This window comes from Protopterus annectens, chromosome 1.part1 (assembly GCF_019279795.1).
Source record: "Protopterus annectens isolate FY-2018-M chromosome 1.part1, PAN1.0, whole genome shotgun sequence".
Classification (NCBI taxonomy): domain Eukaryota; kingdom Metazoa; phylum Chordata; order Ceratodontiformes; family Protopteridae; genus Protopterus; species Protopterus annectens.
The window spans coordinates 118,334,275-118,356,628 of record NC_056726.1 but is presented as its reverse complement, the minus strand read 5'-3'; the positions used below and the strand labels follow the sequence as shown (position 1 = coordinate 118,356,628).

The following is a 22,354-nucleotide window of genomic DNA, read 5'->3' as shown; positions in this document are numbered from 1 at the left end:
TATTTGTATAGTAATAATGTTCATATTTCTGTAAACATCTCAATATTCAAGTAACACACAGACAGAACTGCATAGCCTCATATGAAAGCTCATAGCTGTATGAAGAAAATCCTGCTGGCATTTTGTCTCTTGCTTTAATGGTTACTGAGATATCATAAGCTGTTTATACAACATTACAAATATTTTGGCTTATAAAGTCCAGTTTAAATCATCAAACTGAATGAACATCACTAATGTAAAAATTAATTTATCCTGAATAGTTTGCCATTTACAGTTTTCTAGTAACTTTTATTGTTCCAGAGATATGAATATCTGTTTGAACTGTAAGGTAATAACTTCATTTTTTAAAGGATCAAGCCACACCCACTGGGAGTTAAAAGTACATATTCAAAATAACTGTTCTGGAGGGAGTTAGTTTATGTGTACCCACCATCAGAAGTCATGTCATTCCTTTTTTATTAGGAATCAATATGCACACTTCCTACTAGTATACAAATGGATTTTAACTCTTTTTCAGTGCTGCTTGACAAGTTCCCTCAGCATAGATCTCTGCAGTCTTACCAGTCTTTAATGCTTTATTTCCTGCTTAACCAACGCTGTTCTATGTCCTGCTCATTTGGTTTCCTAAGATTTCCTGAATACTGTCCTTAAATGTGTATGTAGTTTTGCCCCATGCCTCTCATCCATCAAACCTCCCCTGATCAGGCATGCCCATTCGTACCCTTTAACTAGAGATTTCACTGAGTATAAGGATAAGAGTTCACAGGGGGAGTGTGTGTGTGTTATCATTAAAGCTGCAGTGAGGGTACTTTCTGTCCTCACTGTTATCTCAGTGATAAGAGTGATTGTTATGGCTTAACCCCAGCCCCCTGGGCAGGGAAATGGTGGCCTACATCACCAAGGATGGCTCAGAATGCCTTTCCCACAGATGTGAATCTTCTTATACATTATCTCTGAAGACTACAACCCATCAATGTCTTAATGAGCTTAACATCCACACCAAACCTTGTATTTGCACCCCCGCTTCTTCTCTGAGGGGATGACCCATGCAGTGGATGACTAACTCATGCCTGCTTTTCCTGTCAGCACCAGCAAACACCTGAGTCACTAATCAAACTCAGGTCACCTGGGCCATAATCAGAGCTTTAGCCTGTTATTCCACCGCTACTGGTTTTCACCATTAAAGTTTCCTGTCACCTCAGATGTACGCAGTATGAGAGTGTGATTTAAGAACATTCACCAGACAAACTGTAATGAACCTGTGTTGAATTCTGTCAGTCTTCATATTCACACTGTGTGCTCTAAGTATGTCATGTAACAATAATAAATTATTAGATGACTTCTGAAGTGGCATTTGATCCTAGTGGGTCTTGTCCAGGGAAAACAGATTAGATGTCTGTACTATATTTTTTATTTGCTTTGTAAAAATAAATCTTTTTTTAACTCTGATCCAACACCTTTATTTTCTCCATCAAAAGCCACTTGTTTATGGTTAGTAAGATACTGTAATTCATTTTTTTCATCATATATATATATATATATATATATATATATATATATATATATATTAGTGTGCTGGTAGATAAACGGTATAAAAGTGTCCAAATAGATTAAGCTCTTCCATCTACCTGATTACCCTGGATTAGCTAGTGACCTGGGAGCTAGGGAAGCTGTCTGGAGGGGACTTTAGTCAAGGACTGATACCAGGTTACCCATCTTAGGAGGGGAAATAGAGAATATCATTGCAGTTTTCTTAAATACTGATACCCAACTAAGGCTGGGTGGTGTAGTGACACAGCACAGGGCCGGATCCCCAACTCTTGCCAACCACCCAGCACTGCATCCAAAGTTGGGCATGTGCAGAAGTGCTCACGTTTGAGGCCCACTACTGCGAGTGATTCATCAGACCTGCAGCTGGGAAAGAGGATGAGGAATTAGCATTCTATAATAACAAAAGAACACTAATGGTTGCCTGGATAATGTCCTCCTTTGAATAGATTGTGTTGAACTGGAATGAATGAGCCATTCAGTAAAATGGAGGGCTGATTGGTGGAAATGTAGAGAAAGAAAGAAAGACTCAAAAGAAAGAAATGACAGTGATACAAATATTAAATACATGAATAAAATTAAGCTCTGATGGCAAGTGAGTAGGGTTGCCACCTTTTCAAATGCCCAAAGTGGGATATTTTTGGTACAAATGTCAGATATGGCATGCTGAAACACACCCATGGCCTGTACAAAGGACAGAACTTCACTTTTTTGCCTAAATAAAAGCTTATTCTTTTAGCATTTTAGTTGCTTATTCTGTTTCTTATAACATTTAGGTGTTTCAGATACAGAATAACTGTTTTATGCAACTATTACATAAAATATAGGAAATAATTTTGTCCTAAAATCTCAGGACATTTGCCATTTTTACAATTTTTTTGCAGGACACAACTGCCCAAAGAGGGACTGTCCCTCGCAAAGTGGGACAGGTGGTAACCCTACAAGTGAGTAATCTTATCTAAAATGTTAGCATTCCATGGAATTATGCAAGACATTCTGTGAGAAAAAAATTAAAAAATACATAGCTGGCCTTGCCTTTGTTTTATTAAGCTTTTCTGAGACATTATTTTATTATGACTAAGTCATCTTTTCTAGGTTCTGCTTTGGTGCATGTTGTTGGCTTTGCAGCTACACAAAAGTGTTTGCTATCTTCCTTTTTCTTACACTGCTGACAATTTCTACACATAGGACTTTTTTCAACTTGTGAATGCAAGCTCTAAATTATGAATGAATCATGCCCCACTCTAGGAACATAGTTTCTTTAAATTATGAATGAATCATGCCCCACTCTAGGAACATAGTTTCTTGGTAGTATCTAGTACATCTTTCATATTCACATCCCTTGTCAGCAATGTTTGCTTTTTTCTGCCATGTTAAATATTTCTTCTGTCATTGAATTCTTAGATATTTCCGCTTGGGATGGCAGTCTGCAAGTATCTCCTATGTAAATTATAGAGGCATTCTGCTTACAAACTAACACAAAGCACCTCCGCATCTCCCTATTTATTGGTTGCATTTGTTAGTTTGATTGTTTCCCTTATGCATTGTGCTTTCCCCATCACCATCCCTTGTTACATATGATATTCTGATACATGGCAGCTACAGATAAAGGAGCTATCAATTATAAATCATTTAAAATTAGATTGTCCACAGCATCTATGCTTGATGTCCAGCATTAATGTATCTGTGATATACTTAAAATTATGCTGACTATATATTAATGGAGATGTGTATATATGACGGAGAATGAGGAATGACGCTACCTCACTGAGTCAAAATGAAAACAGTGGCACACAGCACTCATGCATATACTCAGGCATAATTAATTAAGAGCCTGTTGGTTCTATCCCTTAATATCTTATGACATCAATACAGACATTGCTAAATATAGTACTTAATATTAGACTCATGTAGAACAGAAGCCTTGGGTAATGCTGGCCTGATTGAAATGGATCAAAAGCTATTTTGCCAGTGGGGTATCTTTCTGGTATCCTACAGTACTGGTTGAGAATTCTCCAGATTGAAAGAAATGATGACATCAGTAGTACATGAGAAAGCAGTCAGTCCACCCAGTATAAGTCCTAGTGGCACAGAATCTCCTGACAGTTGAAAGACAGCCTTTCAATTGTCAGGAGATTTTGTGCCACTAGTACTTATACTGGGTGGACTGACTGCTTTCCTGTGTACTACTGACATATACTTCAATATTTATTCACCTAAGTCTGTGACATTACAGAATATTTATATAAACCCAGTGGAAATGAAAGAAAATTTATACTGGAAAAATTAGTTTGGAAGCTTTAAATTTTGTGATAATTAGAAAATGATGGTATATAACTATATAATTTAAGTCAGGGAAGCAGATGGTAATACAAAAAAAATGAACGTGAAAATACTAGCAAGTAGGTCCACCTTGGTCAAAGCAGAGAAATAAAATAAACTGAACCATAAGCACTCTACTATTTCTTAGAAATAGCAAAACCTTAATATAGTTAAGCACTTTTATCTGTATACATTATAAACTTCTTCAGAACAAACCATAAACCATAAAATGAATACTTAAATATAGGAAATAAAAATCACATGACTTGGTTACCTATATTACATTTTTGGTATCTCCAAGAAGGTGGTAGAGTATTTATAACATATTGCAAAAATTGACATGTTTTGTACTGGAATTCATTCCCAGTGGCACAGGGAACTAAGAAACATACAAGAACATCAAGTTCTGGAAATAATTATTTTAGAACACATTCTAAAATGTACACAGGTAAAATCTTCAAGGTGAACAACTGTTTATTTAGTTTTTTCCTGTTTTGTTTAAATTATATATCTGGAAAAACTTACATTTTAAATCAAACAGCAAACATGAAGACAAATAAACATCCACTTGTAAAACATGCAAGCTTGCTTACCTTCATATTTTCTTCAATTCTTGATAGTAGTTGTCTAGACCAGGAAATAGCACCAGCCACTGGAGGCATGTTTTTTGGAACATCAGGGGTTTCCTATTGTTTGCAAAAAAAAGTAAGTTAGCATATTCTGTATCAGAATAATTTCTGTTCAGAAAACTTAACAAGTTTGAAAGGATGAGAAAGATGAACTCGCCAGAAACATGTGATAGATGCCTAACTACTTACTCGGCAAAACAACAACAGATAAATTACTAAAATGCTAGCATAGAACAAAGAGAAAATAATAAAAAGTTACACCACATAAGTCCAAAATAAAGTTAACAAAGTTTTTGTCCATTAATACTGTAAACATATCATGGCTCTCTCTGCACAGAACTACATTAAAAATGTATATGCACAACTCAAATTGTGAATGTCTGTGTTTTTTGATGGATGTAGAAATAAACATTTGAAGGTATTTCTGTTATGAAAGCATTCTACATTCATTTATTTATTTTTGCAAAGCACTTTGTATTATATTTTCCTTAACAGAGGGTCAGAAAGGGAAACTTGGAACATTTTGGTAACTATTTTCAAGACGTAAAAGACAATAGAATATACATGGCATATTTTAAGATTCATAGTTTAATTCAGGATTACATCTTTATTGCTGACCTTATTAGTTAGTGAAGTTTATCAGGCTTCTGAGGAGAAAATGGAGAGCATCCAAAATGCAGAGACTGGAAATGCATATAGCAGAGAAGGAAAATAAACATCCCTTACTGCTACTGAGGGAAAACATTTAGTCATTGTTGATATTTCAGTGCAAGATATGCTGCAAAAGCTCCAGGATACATAAATCTTCAAGTGCATCACATAAACCAGCAATATTTGCAACATCACAGATCTAATTCTTACTTTTCAGTTTGTTGCCTTCAGTCAAAAAACTGTGGCTTGCAATCCAAACCAGACTGACAATTGCTTGTCTTTGTGGAATAAATCATCTGTACTGTGGCCGCTTCAGCTTGAATGTACACCAATTCCAGCAAGAGGAGGGAGAGAGAGAGAGAGAGAGAGAGAGAGAGAGAAAGTGAAAAAGAGAGAGAAAGAGAGACGTTGTGAGATTCAAACCTGATTAATAGCAGCATCTGATATTAAGTGCTCCTGCTATTATCTGCTTTGCGTTCCAGGATGCCTCAGCTCCACAGATGCAAATTGCTTGAGGTGAAAGATAAACGCCTCTTGTCTCTGCAGGACTGCTGCAGGAAGATAGCTGCTTCACTGTGTGTTCCTAAGTGCGGAAAAGGTATTTATCCTCAGACAGGTCTACTTAAAACACAGAATCTGTTTTAGGTGAACTGTCTTCCTTATCTACTGCTGTTAACACCATTCAGTGAAAATTATATAAATAGCTTCAGCCAACCATTTATATTATATCATAGTTTATGGCACTGCCCAAACACCACTTATATTAAATCCCTACATGCACAAACATGCTATCTCTCTGTTTCTCTACCTGTCTCTCTTTCTCACACATGTACACAGATACACACACACACACACACACACACACACACACACACACACACACACACACACACACACACACACACACACACACACACACACACACACACACACGCAGACGTACACTCCCATTGAAGCAGAAATTCTAGAGACGTCTAGATGCAAGGGAAAGAGAAATTAACCATTCTCACAATAGCAAATTCATTGGCTGGCAGGAAAATAAAAAAATGATCATAGCTTCACCTCCCTCATGATGTTCTGCATATGGTGAATGGGATATTGACCTTCCTCATCCTCAGGTACATCAAATATCACTATACTATTTCTTCTAGGCTGCCCATCTAAATCCTCATGCATATATAGGATTTATCTCATATCACGGTCTTCCTTTTGGAGTGCATCAACTAATTTATTCATTAAGATCAGTATTATAGTTCAATCACTGACTGTGTTCATGACATTCCCATTACCTGTCATCCTTGGAAAGATGGGATGAAAAGCTGTTGATCTGTTTCAGTAGCCAGGACAGGTAGCATAGACACTGCAAGTTTGTATTAACTACTTTCATTTCTGCCTTCTACCCTTTATGTGCTATACCAGAGTTGGACTTAAGAGGACTGTTAGATTATGATCCATGCATTCCATTATGGATAGGATGTTTTGCAGCGATAATACAAAATCTGAAGAAATCCTACTAGTCAAAATCATGGAATTAAATGCAGTACAAAACAAAGTTGCTGCAAAGCAGTAGCTGTTTTTAATAACATTTTAACAGCTAATGCAGTCTTTCTGAATACCATGGTTGCATTTGGTCAAAGAAATGTGTTACCAAGTATCCATACATAGCAGATGTTTCTCAACAGAGCCCAATTTCACTGGAATCAGGGAGAAAGGCTCAACCCCAGCTGACCACTGTCTCTATCCTACTCTTCAGAATGCATTCCTGTCAACATACTCAAACTGGCTAGGTAAACCTTTCATCTCCTACTTCTACACTTAACAACTAACACATACTCTTATCTAAGAAAATATAAATCCCAAGCTACGGTTAGCTAAGTCACATTTTTTCACAATTGTGGTTATGTTTCCTCTAAATATTATGATTTTTCTTGTTAAAAATTGTAACTATTATTATAGCTATGCATGTTTTTTCTTTATCTTTGACAATTGTAACTAATATTATAGCTAAATATGTTTTTCTTATCACCCTGTCCTAACATATGCATATAATAATTTTGGTTACCTATTAAAACCGTGAAACCGTAGTTATGCGAATATGTAAACGTCGACACATATTGACCGAACCGCGAAAACACCAAATGTCCTGAAGTGTGAAATTTGAAATGTCGAATTGTCATAGTTGGCCCTTCTCTGGTATAGCTCCTTAAGGTAAGTGTGCAATAGTTACGGACCTTAGGGTTAGGGTGCAGGTTAAGGAAAGTGCATACATAGTAATATATGTAATGTTTAGTTTAGGGTTAGAAGTAGGGCTTTGTTTAAGTGCATGTATGTGGATTATTTATTTTGTTTGGGTAGGTAGTACGTAGCGGGCGGTGGGGTTGGCCAACTATGCCAATTTGACATTTTGAATTTCGCTCTTCAGGCTGTTCAGTGTTTTCACGGTTTGCTCAATATGTGTCGACATTTCCATATTCGCATAAGTGAGGTTTCGTGATTATAATATAGACCCAGTAATTTCAACTGTGTTCATTCTCTGTAGCTTCCCCCTGGGCCTCCGCTGAATATGGGTCTCCCAAGAGTCAGACTATCCTGATAAACATAAAATAAAATAAATAATAAATAAATGTACCAGAATAACAAGTGAATCCAGAAAGCCACAAATAAATATACTTTATATATAGAGTGGGTGACTCCATTTCAACTCAAATCAAATTAACATTAAATGGAAAAATACTGTCCAAAAACAAGAATCAGTAATACCCCAGTACACTAAAATCCTCCTAGGAGGAAACATTCACCCTAATTCTGGCTCCACCTATCACAACCAACATCAAGGCAATTCTCTTCCTCACACTACTCTAACCCCACAGAAATCAACCCCTGACCCTGGTAATCTAACATTTACCACAATAAACATTAGAAGCATAAGAAATAAAAATACATGACTGGATTACCCACCCCAAGCCTGATATTCTCGCTATAACTGAAACTTGGCTAAAAAAAAAAACACTGCCAGTGTGTTGAGAAACCATGCCAACCAAAATAAATAATGTTGCTTATATCTAACTGTATAACATATCAATCTCATTAAGATTATTCTTAATTAATAATTGAATAAGTTTGCAGCCACTATGATAAACAGTCTTATAAGATATTTGTGTAAATCACCACCTTTTCTTGTACCATTCAGATATTTCAAGAACCACAAGCCTCTTGGAACCCAACAATTCTTAATTCATTTCTCAAAATAGGAAATTTCTAACTGCAAGGTCCTGTAAAGTACAAATGTTTGATACCAGGAATCCAAAGAAATAGCTGGAATTGAATGTGATGTATTATCATTGTGGTCACCACTTCTCTGATCATTAACACCTGTAGTCCTATATTTTTTTAATTTAACCGCTTCCAGTTAGGGAAGAAATTTGTCTAAACAATTATTGAACTTTGAGAAGAAACATAATAAGTATAGGAAGACTGGCATAAAACATAAAGATGAGAAAAGAGGAGGTGAACATGTAGAAAGGAGGGAGCTGTGTATACTAAAAATAGAAGGAAGGTAGAAAGTGGAACCAAACTATTTAGGACAAGCAACAGATGCAGCTATTTGTGGTATGTAGATAATCATATCAAAACAGTGTAAGAAACTTCTCTGTGTGGAAGATTTTCAGTCCATACATCTCAAGTTAATCACTGTATATTAATCAGATCAGACAGTAGTAGTAGAAGTAGTGAACTTAAACTCATCTTAAGTCAAAACAAAACAAAACAAAAAATAATAATAAAAAATATATAATTGTACAGCATTACTAAGTATTCAAAAGTAATCCAAGAAAGGCAGGCAGGCAGTCTGTTTCCAGTCGAAAATCCTTTATTAAGTACACAGACAAGCGATCTAAGTAAAACAAAAATAGACTAATAATTTCCTCACAAGCTTTCTAAATACATATATACTTTTTATTAGGCATGGGAGTGGTTTATTGTGCTCTAAAACAAAGTGTTATTGGTACATATGTTAAATTCACATCCCTTCCCCCATCAGTGTGACATTCGAGCTGGTCCTGCCCTACTTAGTAACTGTCATAATAATATTATAACCCGTATGTACTTTAAATAAAATTTATAATGATATGGTACCTCTTATTTAACCAGATTATTAAGTAGATTATTAAGTCTGTGATTTTATCCAAGTTAATCATATCCAGGTCTCTTGGATTCTAGGTTAAGAGTTACAAGGAGTCCCAGGATTTAGTTTAACTAAAATAAGTAAGTAGAATGACTGAGGAGTTTTTTAGATGTTAATACTAGAGGGGGTAGTGAGGATGCTTAGAAAAATGTATGGGAGGCAGTTGCAGCAATATATTCCTGTAACAAATGATGGCAAGTTTTGAATAAGACATTATGTCTAAAGCATAGGTGAGATAAGAGACTTGTGTTTTATGGAAGGCTGCTTCTGTGGCTTATCTTGCATATTTGCCACCCAGAGCAGAATTTTAACAGTCATCTTTGGTGTTTTAACAATGCTAGGGATTTTTGACAGTCTCTTTAGAATTTATTTTCTTTGTAAAATCATTACAGTTATGGTAACAGCTAATTTCAAGAAATTTACTATTTGTGCTTTCTGTAGTTTGAGCAATTTAATAAAATATGAAATTGTGTTATTTTTGAGATGTTCATGACACAAATACCATACTGAAGTGTAACCCTGATCCATACATCCATCTACAACCCTTTTTACCCTTTTTGCACATGGGGTCAGGGTGTCACTTCAACAGTGACAATCTTCTAGAACCAAGGTTTACACTGCCGGGTGTCTAGCCCTGTCGCGGTAGCTCTTCTATACCACACAGTCATGGAGCATCTGGAGGAAACCCATACAAACACCAAAAGGACATGCAGACTCCACAAAGAAGACACCCCAGCCAAGAATTGAATCAGGGATCCTCTTGCTGCAAGGTGACAATGCTACCTGCTGCACCATTGTGCTGCCCAAAAGTACTATATTCGCAGGCATACATTGTAATTTCCCTTGCACAACAGAAGTAGATTTTTTAAAATATTAGATGCGCATGCATTTATCCACGTTATCACTAGACCAAACAGGAGTACAAGCTTCCTTGATATTATCTTGTCACCTAACTATTCTTGACCTCTCATTAAACACCCCGATCTCTTAGATTTCTTAAACTACATCTGTATTATCTGTTATTTACCTCAGAGTTCCATGAGTACCACTCTGTACCAATAGTTTTCTAAAGCTGACTAACCTCCCATAAGACATTATTTGACCATAAAGGAATGGAAAGATTTCTCTATTAAAACAATTCAAAAATGCTGGAATGCCGTATATGGTAAAAATCAGTAAACCCTCTGATAAATGTGCACATTTACCTCTTGGATTCTTACTGACATGTACGAGAGAACACAATGCCATAAGGAGAAAACCCTGCTCCTTCATGCAGGCAATGGTATCAGAATTCCAGCACACTCAGCCATTACCCATAAGGGAGCAAATGGGGCATAGGACTCTTGCCCAGCTGTGAATAAATGTGTCCAAAGAGCAATGGGTGAGGGGAGGGTTAATGGTCATAGCGGGATTTGCACAAAATGACAGCTATTACCTTCCATTATGTCCCTTTGTACCAGTTCCATATGATGTTATTTGATAATTCTATTCTGTGATTAAATAACTAATCCATTAGTGTGAATTATAGATTCAATATAAGTGCATTTCTACGGTGCAGATGGATATTACCTAGGAAAAAGGGATACGGGTGGTGGTACCTTAGCTTGATGTAAGCAATGGTCAACTTTACAGCTATTTAGCCCACCTTCTCAAATTGCTCCTCAAGCAGAGTGGGTTGTCTTTAATATTTTTACCAAAATATTTTAATTTTTTTTTCTTTGACAATCTTAGCATGCCCTCCGTCTAGCTATCAATTATTCTGAATCTGCTCCCCTTATTTTGTTTTAACTTTACTGCCTTGGTACTACCCTTCAGGGATGGGACTGACTGGGAAGGTTAAGTGGAACTGGACCAGAACAGTCAGTGTCACCATATGTGCTGCCTTGTAGATTAGATATTTTGAATGATCAAACTAATTGTCATTACTGATGTCGGTAGCATCACTGCATACAACTCCAGTTACATTCAAAGCAAAAGAAGTTGGTGAAGCACTCTTGTAAATAATAAGTCCTGTGAGTAAAATGCCTCCATTAGAATGAAGAATTCTAAAGAATAATAGTCTATCCCTCTAAGATTCAAACAGAACCCTGGTTGTACTGTGTAATAAATTCAAACTGTCAGTTCACAGGACAAACATAATTATATTAATATCTACCATATAACAAACTTCATGATTTCAATAAAAATACTGTGATATTCCAACTCTGACATCTCAGATGGGGCAGCTATACTGTTGGAAGGACATTCTGTCCAGTAATAATAATGTGACACCTAAAGGTTTTAATCAGTATGTGGGCTGACTCTGATTCCTTTAATACCACGGTAATTCCCCTGACCCTAGTAATTCTTCTGAAGGCCTCGCTGTCCCTGCTAACTGTGCCAATGTCTCCTGATTCTCTTAATCCCACTGTAGCCTTCAAACATCTTTATTCCTGCTGTGAGCCTCCTAAAAATAGTTCTGCTGAAGTCCCATAACTCTTTAAATCTGTCTGGAGCCTCCTGCTTCATTTTATAGTTTAAGTTGTCCAATTTGCAACCTACAAGCCTTTAGGAATCCTGACCACTGTAATATTATGTTGATATTTTAAATATGTGTGTGTGTGTGTGTGTGTGTGTGTGTGTGTGTGTGTGTGTGTGTGTGTGTGTGTGTGTGTGTGTGTATATGTATATATATATATATATATATATATATATATATATATATATATATATATATATATATATATATATATATATATAGATAAAATATACATATATATATATATATATATATATATATATATATATATATATATCAAGAATTTGGAAGGAAATAATTGACTGACTTCTGATTTTAAAGGAATGCTTATTTCATAATCATGGAAGAAATTCTGCAATGTACCTCTTTTTTTTCTATTACTGATATTTGTTTTTAAAATTAGATATTTCACCTGATGCTAGCTTACCAAGCAGGAACATTTTTTGCATTATTAAATAAGTTGATCCTAAAATTTAAGTAGGTCTATCTAAGGTAAAGACCCTTCAGATCCAGCTTCATACAGGCGCATTCCGATTCTGAACCATAATTATAAAGTGTGTATGTCTATAATGACAAAAAGAATGGCAAAGGTGATTCCAACATTGATAGATATGGATCAGTGTAGTTTTGTGGTGGGTAGGCAAACATTTGACAACATTAATAGGACAGTGATGATCCAGACGGAAGTAGAATATATCAAGATACCACTGCTGTTGATGGGTCTTGATGCAGAGAAAGCATTCCATAGACTAAACTGTGATTTTATGAGCAGGGCAATGGAAACGTGCATTCCCTGATAAAATTACAAGGTTGATTAGGATGATATATGAAGGATCAGAGGCAAATATTAAAGTGGGAAGGTCCTCTCTGATAATTTCTATTTGAGCAGAGGAACCAGGCAGGGGTGTCCTCTTTCCTTTTTGTTATTTGCATTATATTTAGAACTAATTGCAAAGAAAATAAGGTATTTGGAAGTTTAAGGATATAATTGGGATGGCAATCAAGTAAAGTTGGCTTATTTGCAGATGACATTATTTCATACCTAATAAAACCAGAAATTGACATTTCAGTGTTGTGGAACATACTGAGACAGTTTCAAGTATTTTCAGGATACAAAATGAATGAAGACAATAGGTGTAAACTATATACCCAAACACAAATTGGTTCAACGATACCCATGTTTATGGAGACATGATAAAATGAAGTACTTAGGGGTATGGATTAAAATAATTCTGTTATGGCAGCTAAGGATATGTTAGAAGAGACTCACCCAAAGATAATACAAGAACTGACACATTGGAAGCTCTGTTTTGTGGATATGGATAGCAAGCAGTAAAAATATTTTCAGTTCCTTTAGCTTTATACAGAGTTCAGGCATATTTCATCAACCAGAGAAGAAGTTGTGGATAGCAATTAATAAAGAGCTGGAGGATTTTATCTGGGAAGGGAAGAGGACAAGCGAAAAGTCAGATAAGTTGATCCTTCCAATAGGGCAAGGTGGCTTGAGATTACCTGATTTGAAGGGGTATTTCAGAACTTCACAATTAAATTTCATACACGCAGCACAAGCAGAAACCTATAATTCAACGTGGAAAAGGATGATGATGAAACAGGGAGGAAGCTCAAGAAATAAGGAGAAGCCGGGATTTTGATTGCATATATTTAAGGAGAATAACAACCATCTAGAATATTATATTCATAAAGTAGCAGAAAGTATTCTAAGAACTAATCCAACACAGGAATGGAGAAAGGAGATTCTGCCAATAGAGATGATTGTAATTAGGAGTACAGAAAATAGGCAAAAGGAGGTTGGAATTTACTGAGGAAAACTGGCAAAGGAATTAATGTATTCTTAGCAAATTTTTAGAGAAGGAAAGGTAATAAAATGGGAAGAAGCCAAGAATTTATTTGGACTGCAGGTTAGAGATTGTCTTCCCTATCAAGGATTGATATCAGAGTATAATCAAAGAGAAAGGAATAGGGGAGATCCTAACTGAAGGACCAGTAGTGGTAGAGTTTTCAGTAGAATCAAGAACAGATGCTGCTATTAAAAAGGGATAATTAGTAGGGCATATAAAATATTGCATGATAAGTTTAGGAATTAGAGTAGGTTAGACAGGATTGGAAAGAGAGATTGGATAAACAATTCACAAAGAAACAGTGGGAGGATATTAGTATGGCTCCAAAATATCTAACAAAGTATTGAAGATTTAAGATCTTTGCTTGAAAGTGTTTACATAGGTATTTTCATTCCCCCAGGAAAATTCCAAAGAATGTTTTCCTCGGGTAGATCGCAAATGTTAAAGGTGTGATGTGGAGGAAAGAGGCAATTGGGAACATACTTTTTGGAAGTGTGATAGGTTCATAGGCTGATAGAAGTTTACTAGACTAACATTCCTAGAGCTGTTACAAGCCTAGCCATATTTATCCTGAGTTTCCCCCATTGTCGGTGGTTAGGTGAGTGAAGTTCACAGAGGTAAGCATCTATGGTAGTTAATACTGACTTCCTCTGTCCAGGAGGCACATGGGCACTACCCCAGAAGTGAATCTGTGGTCACCCATCCATTGATCTAGGTTGGATATGAAGAGGGCCAGGGAGGGGCTCTGCTCTTGTGAATTGGAAGCTTGTTCCAGGGAAGTGGCAGTCTCTGGGAGATGTATCTATCACCCCAGCACAACCTGCTCATGTCAGAAGCTAGGTTGATTTATGAAATTATACCATTTCCATCTGGGCTGGGTCAGAGGCTGCCTTATAAGCCAGGCCAAGGTCACCCCTTAGCAACCTTTAGGAGACAGAATACAGTGACAGAACTTTCAGTCTTTCCATGTAAGACTTGTTTTGTGTACCTTGTTATTTCTTGGTGAGAAACCTCTGTGGTCTCTCCAATTGTTGCAGGTGTCTGGTGAGGTACATGCAAAAGGCAGAATTGGACTCATTTACTGGTCTGATGAGGGCCAAGTATAATGGAATTATAAAATCCTTAGATCTAGATGTGATGCCTTTATTTATTAGATGTGCCACATAGAAGGGTTTCCTTACTACTGTGGATACGTGGTGGTCAAAGTTCAGATTGCTATCAACCTGAGAACACAGATCACCTACCACTGGGTCTACACTTGGAGGGGGTGCTGTCTATAATGTAATTAGCAGGGATGTCAGCTTTTCCAAAGGGAATATTAATGCATTTTTCTGCATTTAGCTTTAATCCCTGGCTTTGGCACCAATCATTTTCTGTGTTAACCCTGTCTGCAGTATATTAACACCACTGAGGGATTCAAAGAATGCTCCCAATTTAGAATCGTCGGAGAACTTGGTCAGCCACAGGCCATCCAAGTTTGTCTGGACTTCTGAGAAATAAATTCTGAATAGTAAGAGGCCCGGCACAGAATCCTGTGGTGCAGCACTGGTGACTGGTCTTTTGCTAGAGGTGAAGTCACCCACTTTGACAGTATGTGTACTGTCGGTGAGCCAGTTGGCCACCTATCTGGTAATGTAGGGGTTAATTCCCAGTTGGGAGAATTTCTCTGTAATAGTTGAGTGGGGGATTATGTCAAATGCCCTGGCAAGGTCAAGGTATGCACTGTCTTTCACTTGTCCAGGGCCTTGGTGAATTTCACAAAGAAGTCATTTAACAGGCATGATCTACCTTTAATGAATGTGAACTAGGTGGGGTACAGAGTTTGGGGATTACTTATGTCCTTGTTAATAAGGAAAGATAGTTGGCAAGGCAGAAGCACAAACAAAACTAGTAACCACAAAGAAATGCCTCTGCTATGGTACCCAAAGACGTCACAGAACAGTCAGAGAAAAAAGTAAACCAGAATTTTATTATAGTCATTAAGCGCTTTCATCTTAAAATAAGACTTCTTCAGAATAACAGATACACTTCTAAAACCAATATTTATACAATATTCAAAGCAGCTCATTAAAGCAGAATTTATACATCACTTCCTAAACTATCCCTCCATACCTTTCAACCTCTTAGAGCAAGAAATCTGGACAAAGACATAAATAAAAGTGGGACAAAGGCCCAAAAATAGAGACACTTTTAAATAATGGTCTTATAAACTTAGAAAGTTGATAGAATAACAGGTTTTGCATTAGCATGAATTTCCTGAAGGATATGAAGTCTGAAACTCAACCATCTGTCATTATTTTCTAACTTCAATCTGTAATGATTTACTACTAATTTGCCAGAAACCAACAAGTATATGAAAACTTGACCAAAAATATCAGGCCAAAATCTGGACATTCTGCAAAAATCTGTATAGATGAGAGGTATATTTCCATCTAAAAATCTTAAAAGTGACAGACCTCTATTTTCTATTGCATTGGATACAATTTAGCATACGTGAGTTAAAAATACATTTTAAGAATGCTACCTTAGCCAAAATAGTCAAGGATTTTATATTAGTTTTCATAAAAATATTTTATTTAGAAAAGTCCATTCTCCTAAAAACGTATCAAATGAGAAACCTATTACAAAACTAGAAACACAGTGAATCACAACAACATTATCCCTTAAGTCACTCTTGCAGCTTTGCTGCTCTCATTTTCAAAAGTGCAGCTAGGGAGATCTGATCATTCAGACCTGGCAGAACATTGCCATTAAGCTGCAACTGCCAAACCAGTTCCCAATATTCCAATAATATCTCACATTGCACCCCACGGGGGTTAGGATCTACTTTTTCTAATTCCCACAATAAAAATCTACTCTGAGCACACCTTGTGACAAAAGGAGGTACTAGGAGGTACTGCCAGTACAGCTAGCTGAAATTTTGTAAATAACTATATGTCATTTGTGAATATCAAACTAATTTATACAAGATGCTTGTGTTACAAATGTATTAGAACTGTATGTCATGTGTATATTTATTTACATTTGTTTACAGGGAAAGTCCGACTGGGCTAGAAGCCTATTTTCAGCAGAGGCCCAGGGAGAAAAGCTCCACAGAAATATAAGCAAAATACAATAATTAGATAGTACAATAGTATACATACAGTAAGATGGAGAATAGACATCATCGAGTTAGTCTATACAAAGTAGTATTCAATACAGTTTTCTAGTAGATACAGGTTCAAAAAGAAAAATGCACAAGCATTTCAGTGAAGATCACTGTGAGAAACATAAAATTAGTACTGTGTACATATTAAATAATAGTTATGGGCAAATTAGATTTCCTTTAGATATATATATATATATATATATATATATATATATATATATATATATATATATATATATATATATATATATATATATATATATATATATATATATATATATATATATATTGGAACTAGACAAACTTTCAACTTAAGCACTCAAGCCATTCATTTCTCAGCCCGGCACTTCCTCAAAACTCATAGCAAGCACTTATAAACCCTAGCACTAGACCCTCCTATACTGTACAGAAGGACAAGGCTCTCTATTCAACCTTACCAGCCATTCAGTAAAACAGTTCACTGTACCTATCCAGGTATGTCCAAAGGGCAGTTTCAGGCGTATTCTCCAGTCCAACTAGTGAATCTGGGCATTCTGAGGCAATATTACAACTGCCTCATGTACACAGACAACCCTTTCCTCCTACCACCAAACACTAATACATGTGAGAGGTTCAATTATACAGCCAAAATGGAGGCTAAGCTATCTCAACCCAAGGCTGGATCAGACAGTCAAGAGGAGAAGGGAAATACTTGCATCACACCACCAGTCTCACATAGACCCATTAAACCAGCACTGGCAAAAAACACACATAAATACACGAAAACATACTCAGAGGCTCTAAATAAAAATCTGCAAAAGCAACAGAGACCTCCAAAGCAGACATCCAAGCAACTTCCACCCCCCCAACACAAATCATGAAACACATACTTCACAAAACCAGTGTGCCATGCAATCACAGCCCTTAAGGCAAAATAACATACCCAACATACTAGTAATAGGTGACTCTATAGTCAGGCACACTGACGTCCCACTCACTAGGCTGAATAAGGAGAAGGTTACTGTTAGCTGCCTGTTGGGTGCCAAGATCTGCCACATAACACAAGCACTCAGGTCACTTCAGAACAAGTACAAATACGACTCTGTCATTGTCCATGTTGGTGTGAATGACCTGAGACGTACCTTCCTGGACTACAAGAAAAGAGACATGGAAGAGCTCTCTGATCTTGTAGCCCAGGCTGGTATGAACCTGACCCTGAGTAGCATCCTGCCCTCGCCAAGAATGATACCACAGTATAAAGAAAAAAATATCAATTTCAACAATTGGCTAAGTTTCTGGTATCATTCAAAGGGGATCCAGTGTCTGTCCACCTGGGATGACATGCTCAACAAGCCATGCTGCTTCACTAGAGATGGCTTGCACCTGTCACCCTTAGGCTTTCGAAAACTGGCCAAGGCTCTTGCCACCCCATAGTGCATTTTTTAGGCAAGGCTCAAAAGACAAACCCACCGCCATAAATAGCACAAGTAACAAAAAACTGAGGGTAATGCTACTCAATGCCAGAAGTCTAAACCTCAAAATGCACACACTCAAAGCACTTCTCAGTATGAAGAAAATTGATATATGTGCAGTAATAGAAACCTAGTTTAAGGCTCCAGAGAGCACCCCAGCATTACCAGGCTACAACTCATACCATACATTTCGGCCACAGAACCCGGACCGAAATACAAAAGGTGGGGGCGTATCCGTATTCATCAAGGATACCCACACCTCCTGGTTAGTGGCACAGCATGATGCTTCAGAGATCATCCACGTGCAACTAACAATGGGCAAAACTGCAATTCAAATTGTAGCTTGCTACAGATCACCCACCATGTCCCAGGACCCTCATTCCGCATTTCTGGAAACACTGGGAAATATAAAGGTCCTACCAAACACCCTAATATTGGGTGATTTCAATTACCCAAACATTAATTGGGAGACTACTCAAGTACTAACTCCCTTGCCCAACATTTCCAAGAATTTATAAACTCAAATGCCCTTGATCAACTGGTCAACACTCCCACCAGAGGTGACAACATATTGGACCTGGTCATCACCAACATGGGCGACCGGTGCTCCACATCGGAGGTCAACCCCTTGCTGGTTAGATCTGACCACCATGAAAAACTTTTCAAAAGCAAACTTCACATTACTTAAGACCGAGGTAGAAAGTTTCAAAGCCCCCATGCTAAAGGATAACATTGTCCAAGCTGCAAAATCCTTTACTAATGCATTCTATGGGCACCTACAGGAATGCATGGATCATGCTATCCCAAGCAAAACCAAGACTCACTCCTATACATGAAAAGGAAACCAGTCTGGTGGACTCCTGCCATAAACAAGCTATACAATAGAAGGAGGAAACTAGTATAGAAAAGAGTTATATCCCAAGAAGGGAAGACATCCCTGATCAGCATCAGCAAAAAACTACGATCCCTCATAAAATCATCCAAGGCGAGTATCGAAAGAAAAATTGCCAAGGACTCCAAATATAACCACAAGGCATTCTTTAGCTATATCAAGAATCTAAGTGGCAATGCTCAGATTTGCTCAGAGTTAGTGCAGAATGGTACAAAATACACTGAACCGACTGATATTGCCAACATCTTGGCAGACAGGTTCAGCACAAACTTCACCCCCCCCTCACCCCCAAAAGGGCCCATAACCATACCAGAAGAATGTAGAGCTCCTGAAATCACAGACACTGGGGTTATAACAGCCCTCTCCAAAGCCAAAAACACAGCATCAATGGGACCAGACGGTGTCCCAGGCAGCGTCCTACACAAGCTCAAAGACGAACTAACTCCTCACCTAAACACACTGTTCAAACTCAGCCTCTCCACAGGTTATGTACCCATAGAGTGGCACACAGCAAAGATTATTCTGCTCCACAATGGTGGAGCCACAACAGACCCCTGGGAACTATTGCCCTATAAGCCTGACTAGCTTGGTCTGCAAGGCTATGGAGAACTCATTAACAGAGACATTGGGAATCTCCAAACACTGGACCCTACCCATTTCAGCTTTGTTAAGGGCAGATCATGCATTTGGTATGTATCTTAAAAGACGCCTACAACAGCTAGAAAGACCACAGAAGCACCTCATGAAGAAGATCACTGGACTCAAACAGATGCCCTATGCAGCTCAACTGAAGAAATTCCAGCTGTACTCGGTTCCGTACCGCCTACTCAGAGGTGATCTCTGCCTGACAAACAAGGCCATGTCCAACCCAGAACTGATGGACATGCTCCACCTAAAGAAAAGTTTATCCCCTCGAGCCACACGCTCTAGGGATCTAAACCTCACCACAACAATAAATAGGACATGCTGGGGGCATAGATTCCTGTCACAGAGACTTCCCATGCTTTGGAACAAGATTCCAATCTACATTAGCAGAGCTCCTCTCTAACACTCTTTAAGAGAAATCGTGATGAGAGGATGGGAAACAGAAAGTTTACCCCAGGGATCACTTCAGTGGCTCTGCTGGACAGAGGCGCAGGAAACTAATCTAAGGGGGCAGTGAAAGCCAACACATTCTGGCTAGGCTTATAAATGCCTTTGGGCAAATAGCCTAGTACATACCTATGAACCTATGTTTCTAGTTTTGTAATAGCTTGTTTAGGAGAATGGACTTTTCTAAAAAATATGTAAGGTTATATATTTATATATTTTTATAAAATTTAATATAAAATCCGTGACTATTTTGGATATGTTAGGGTTCTTGAACTGTATTTTTAACTCGTGTGGTAAATTGGATCCAATACAACAGAAAATAGTTTGTCACTTTAAGCTTTTCAGACGGAAAGTAACAGGAAGTGAGGCATACATTCTGCTTTATTGAACTACTTTGAATTCTGTATAAATAGTGGTTTTAGAAGTGTATCTGTTGTTCTGAGGAAGTCCTATTTCAAGACAAAAGCACTTAATGACTGTAATAAATTTTTGTTTACTTTTTCCTTTGAGTGTTCTGTGACATCTTTGGATACTACAGCAGAGGCATTTCTTTGAGTTACTTTTTAATAAGGTCCATAGTGACTCTTTCCATGACCTTGCAGATGAGGCTAGTCAAGTTTATAGGCCTATAACTGCCAGAGTCGGTTTATGGTCCCTTTTTGAGTAGATGGATCACTATTGCTGTCCTCCATTCCGCTGGAACATAGCCAGTTTGTGGACTGTGGATAAATAAGAATCCAAGTGGGTCTGCTTTGTCATGTTTTAAGCTGTTTAAAAGGCAGCCTGGGAAGCTGTCTGGTCTCATTGATGACATGTTTTTGGCCTTGCAGAGTGCTGAGATGACCTGCTCTCTTGAGATAATCGGTTGAAGAATGGTGACATGCATCCTTTGGGGACGACTGGAGGGGACAGGGGTGTAAAGTTTGCCCCAAATCTGTCAGCTAGCTGGTTGGCTAATATCTCCATCTGAGTATGGGTGGTGCCATCCACAACCAGTTCAGTGCATAGCTGGGTATTTCCTTTTAGATTTTAGATGTAGTTAAAGAATGCTCGTGATTATCATTAGCTAGGGAGGTTATTTTTGCTTAGTAAATAGTTTCGGAGGACTTGAAAAGATCTCTAATTTTTTTTGTTTAAGCTAGAGATGCCCTCTCCAAAGCAAAAAACACAGTATGGGACTGGATGGTGTCCCGGGCTGCGTCTTACATGAGATCCAAGAAGAACTGAACCCTCACATAAAGTCACTGTTCAATCTCAGCCTTACTACAGGATATGTACCCAAGGAATGGCATACAGCAACAGTGGTCCCACTCCACAAAGGTGGTGCCACAACAGACCCCAGAAACTATCGCCCTATAAGCCTGACTAGCCTGGTCTGCAAAGCTATGGAGCGTATCATTATGGAACTCATAAACAAAGACATTGGGAACCTCCAAACACTGGATCCAACCCAATTCAGCTTTGTTAAGGGCAGATCTTGCCTCTTGAACCTGATTGACTTCTTTGAAACAGTTGATACATTAACAAAAGAATAGAAATAAAAAAAGGAACAGAAAACAGTCTCAAAAATAAAAATCTCAACTTAAAAAAAATTAAACAAGTAAATATAAATAAAATATAAAATATTTAAAATAAATATAATATTATATATAATAGCTTTAACTTATATTAATATAAATATATATAAAATATATAAATAATTAAAAATAAAAATAAAAATAATAAAAAAATAAATAATATGTTAAAAAAAAAAAATTAGTTAAAATTACTTTATAAAAATTTAGATTTATATTTCCACAAATTCATGCCAAAACCATTATTGACAAGGGAAGTGTGATTTGCCATTCAAGTTTAAAGTTAGTTCTAAAAGGTGAGTGGGCCTCCTCTAGTAGGCTAGTAGGAGATGATCGATGAAAAAAATGAAAAAAGTGCTAGCTAGTGGCTAGATATATTATACAATGCATTTGTCCATTATTTCTCTAATCTAATTTATATATATATATATATATATATATTTATTTTTTTTGGTCCATCTTACCAATATAAAAGACCGGACAGACA

At 37.2% G+C, this 22,354-nt stretch overlaps 1 protein-coding gene across 1 annotated transcript in view; it reads right to left on the bottom strand.

The window, feature by feature from the left end:
* Positions 1-22,354, bottom strand: part of LOC122814238 (dynein axonemal heavy chain 5-like) — a 3,525,594-nt gene that overhangs the window by 2,790,919 nt on the left and 712,321 nt on the right. The window contains exon 19 of the mRNA XM_044086840.1: positions 4,464-4,556. Within this exon, the coding sequence (XP_043942775.1) occupies positions 4,464-4,556 (93 nt within the window). The remainder of the gene's footprint in view (positions 1-4,463; positions 4,557-22,354) is intronic.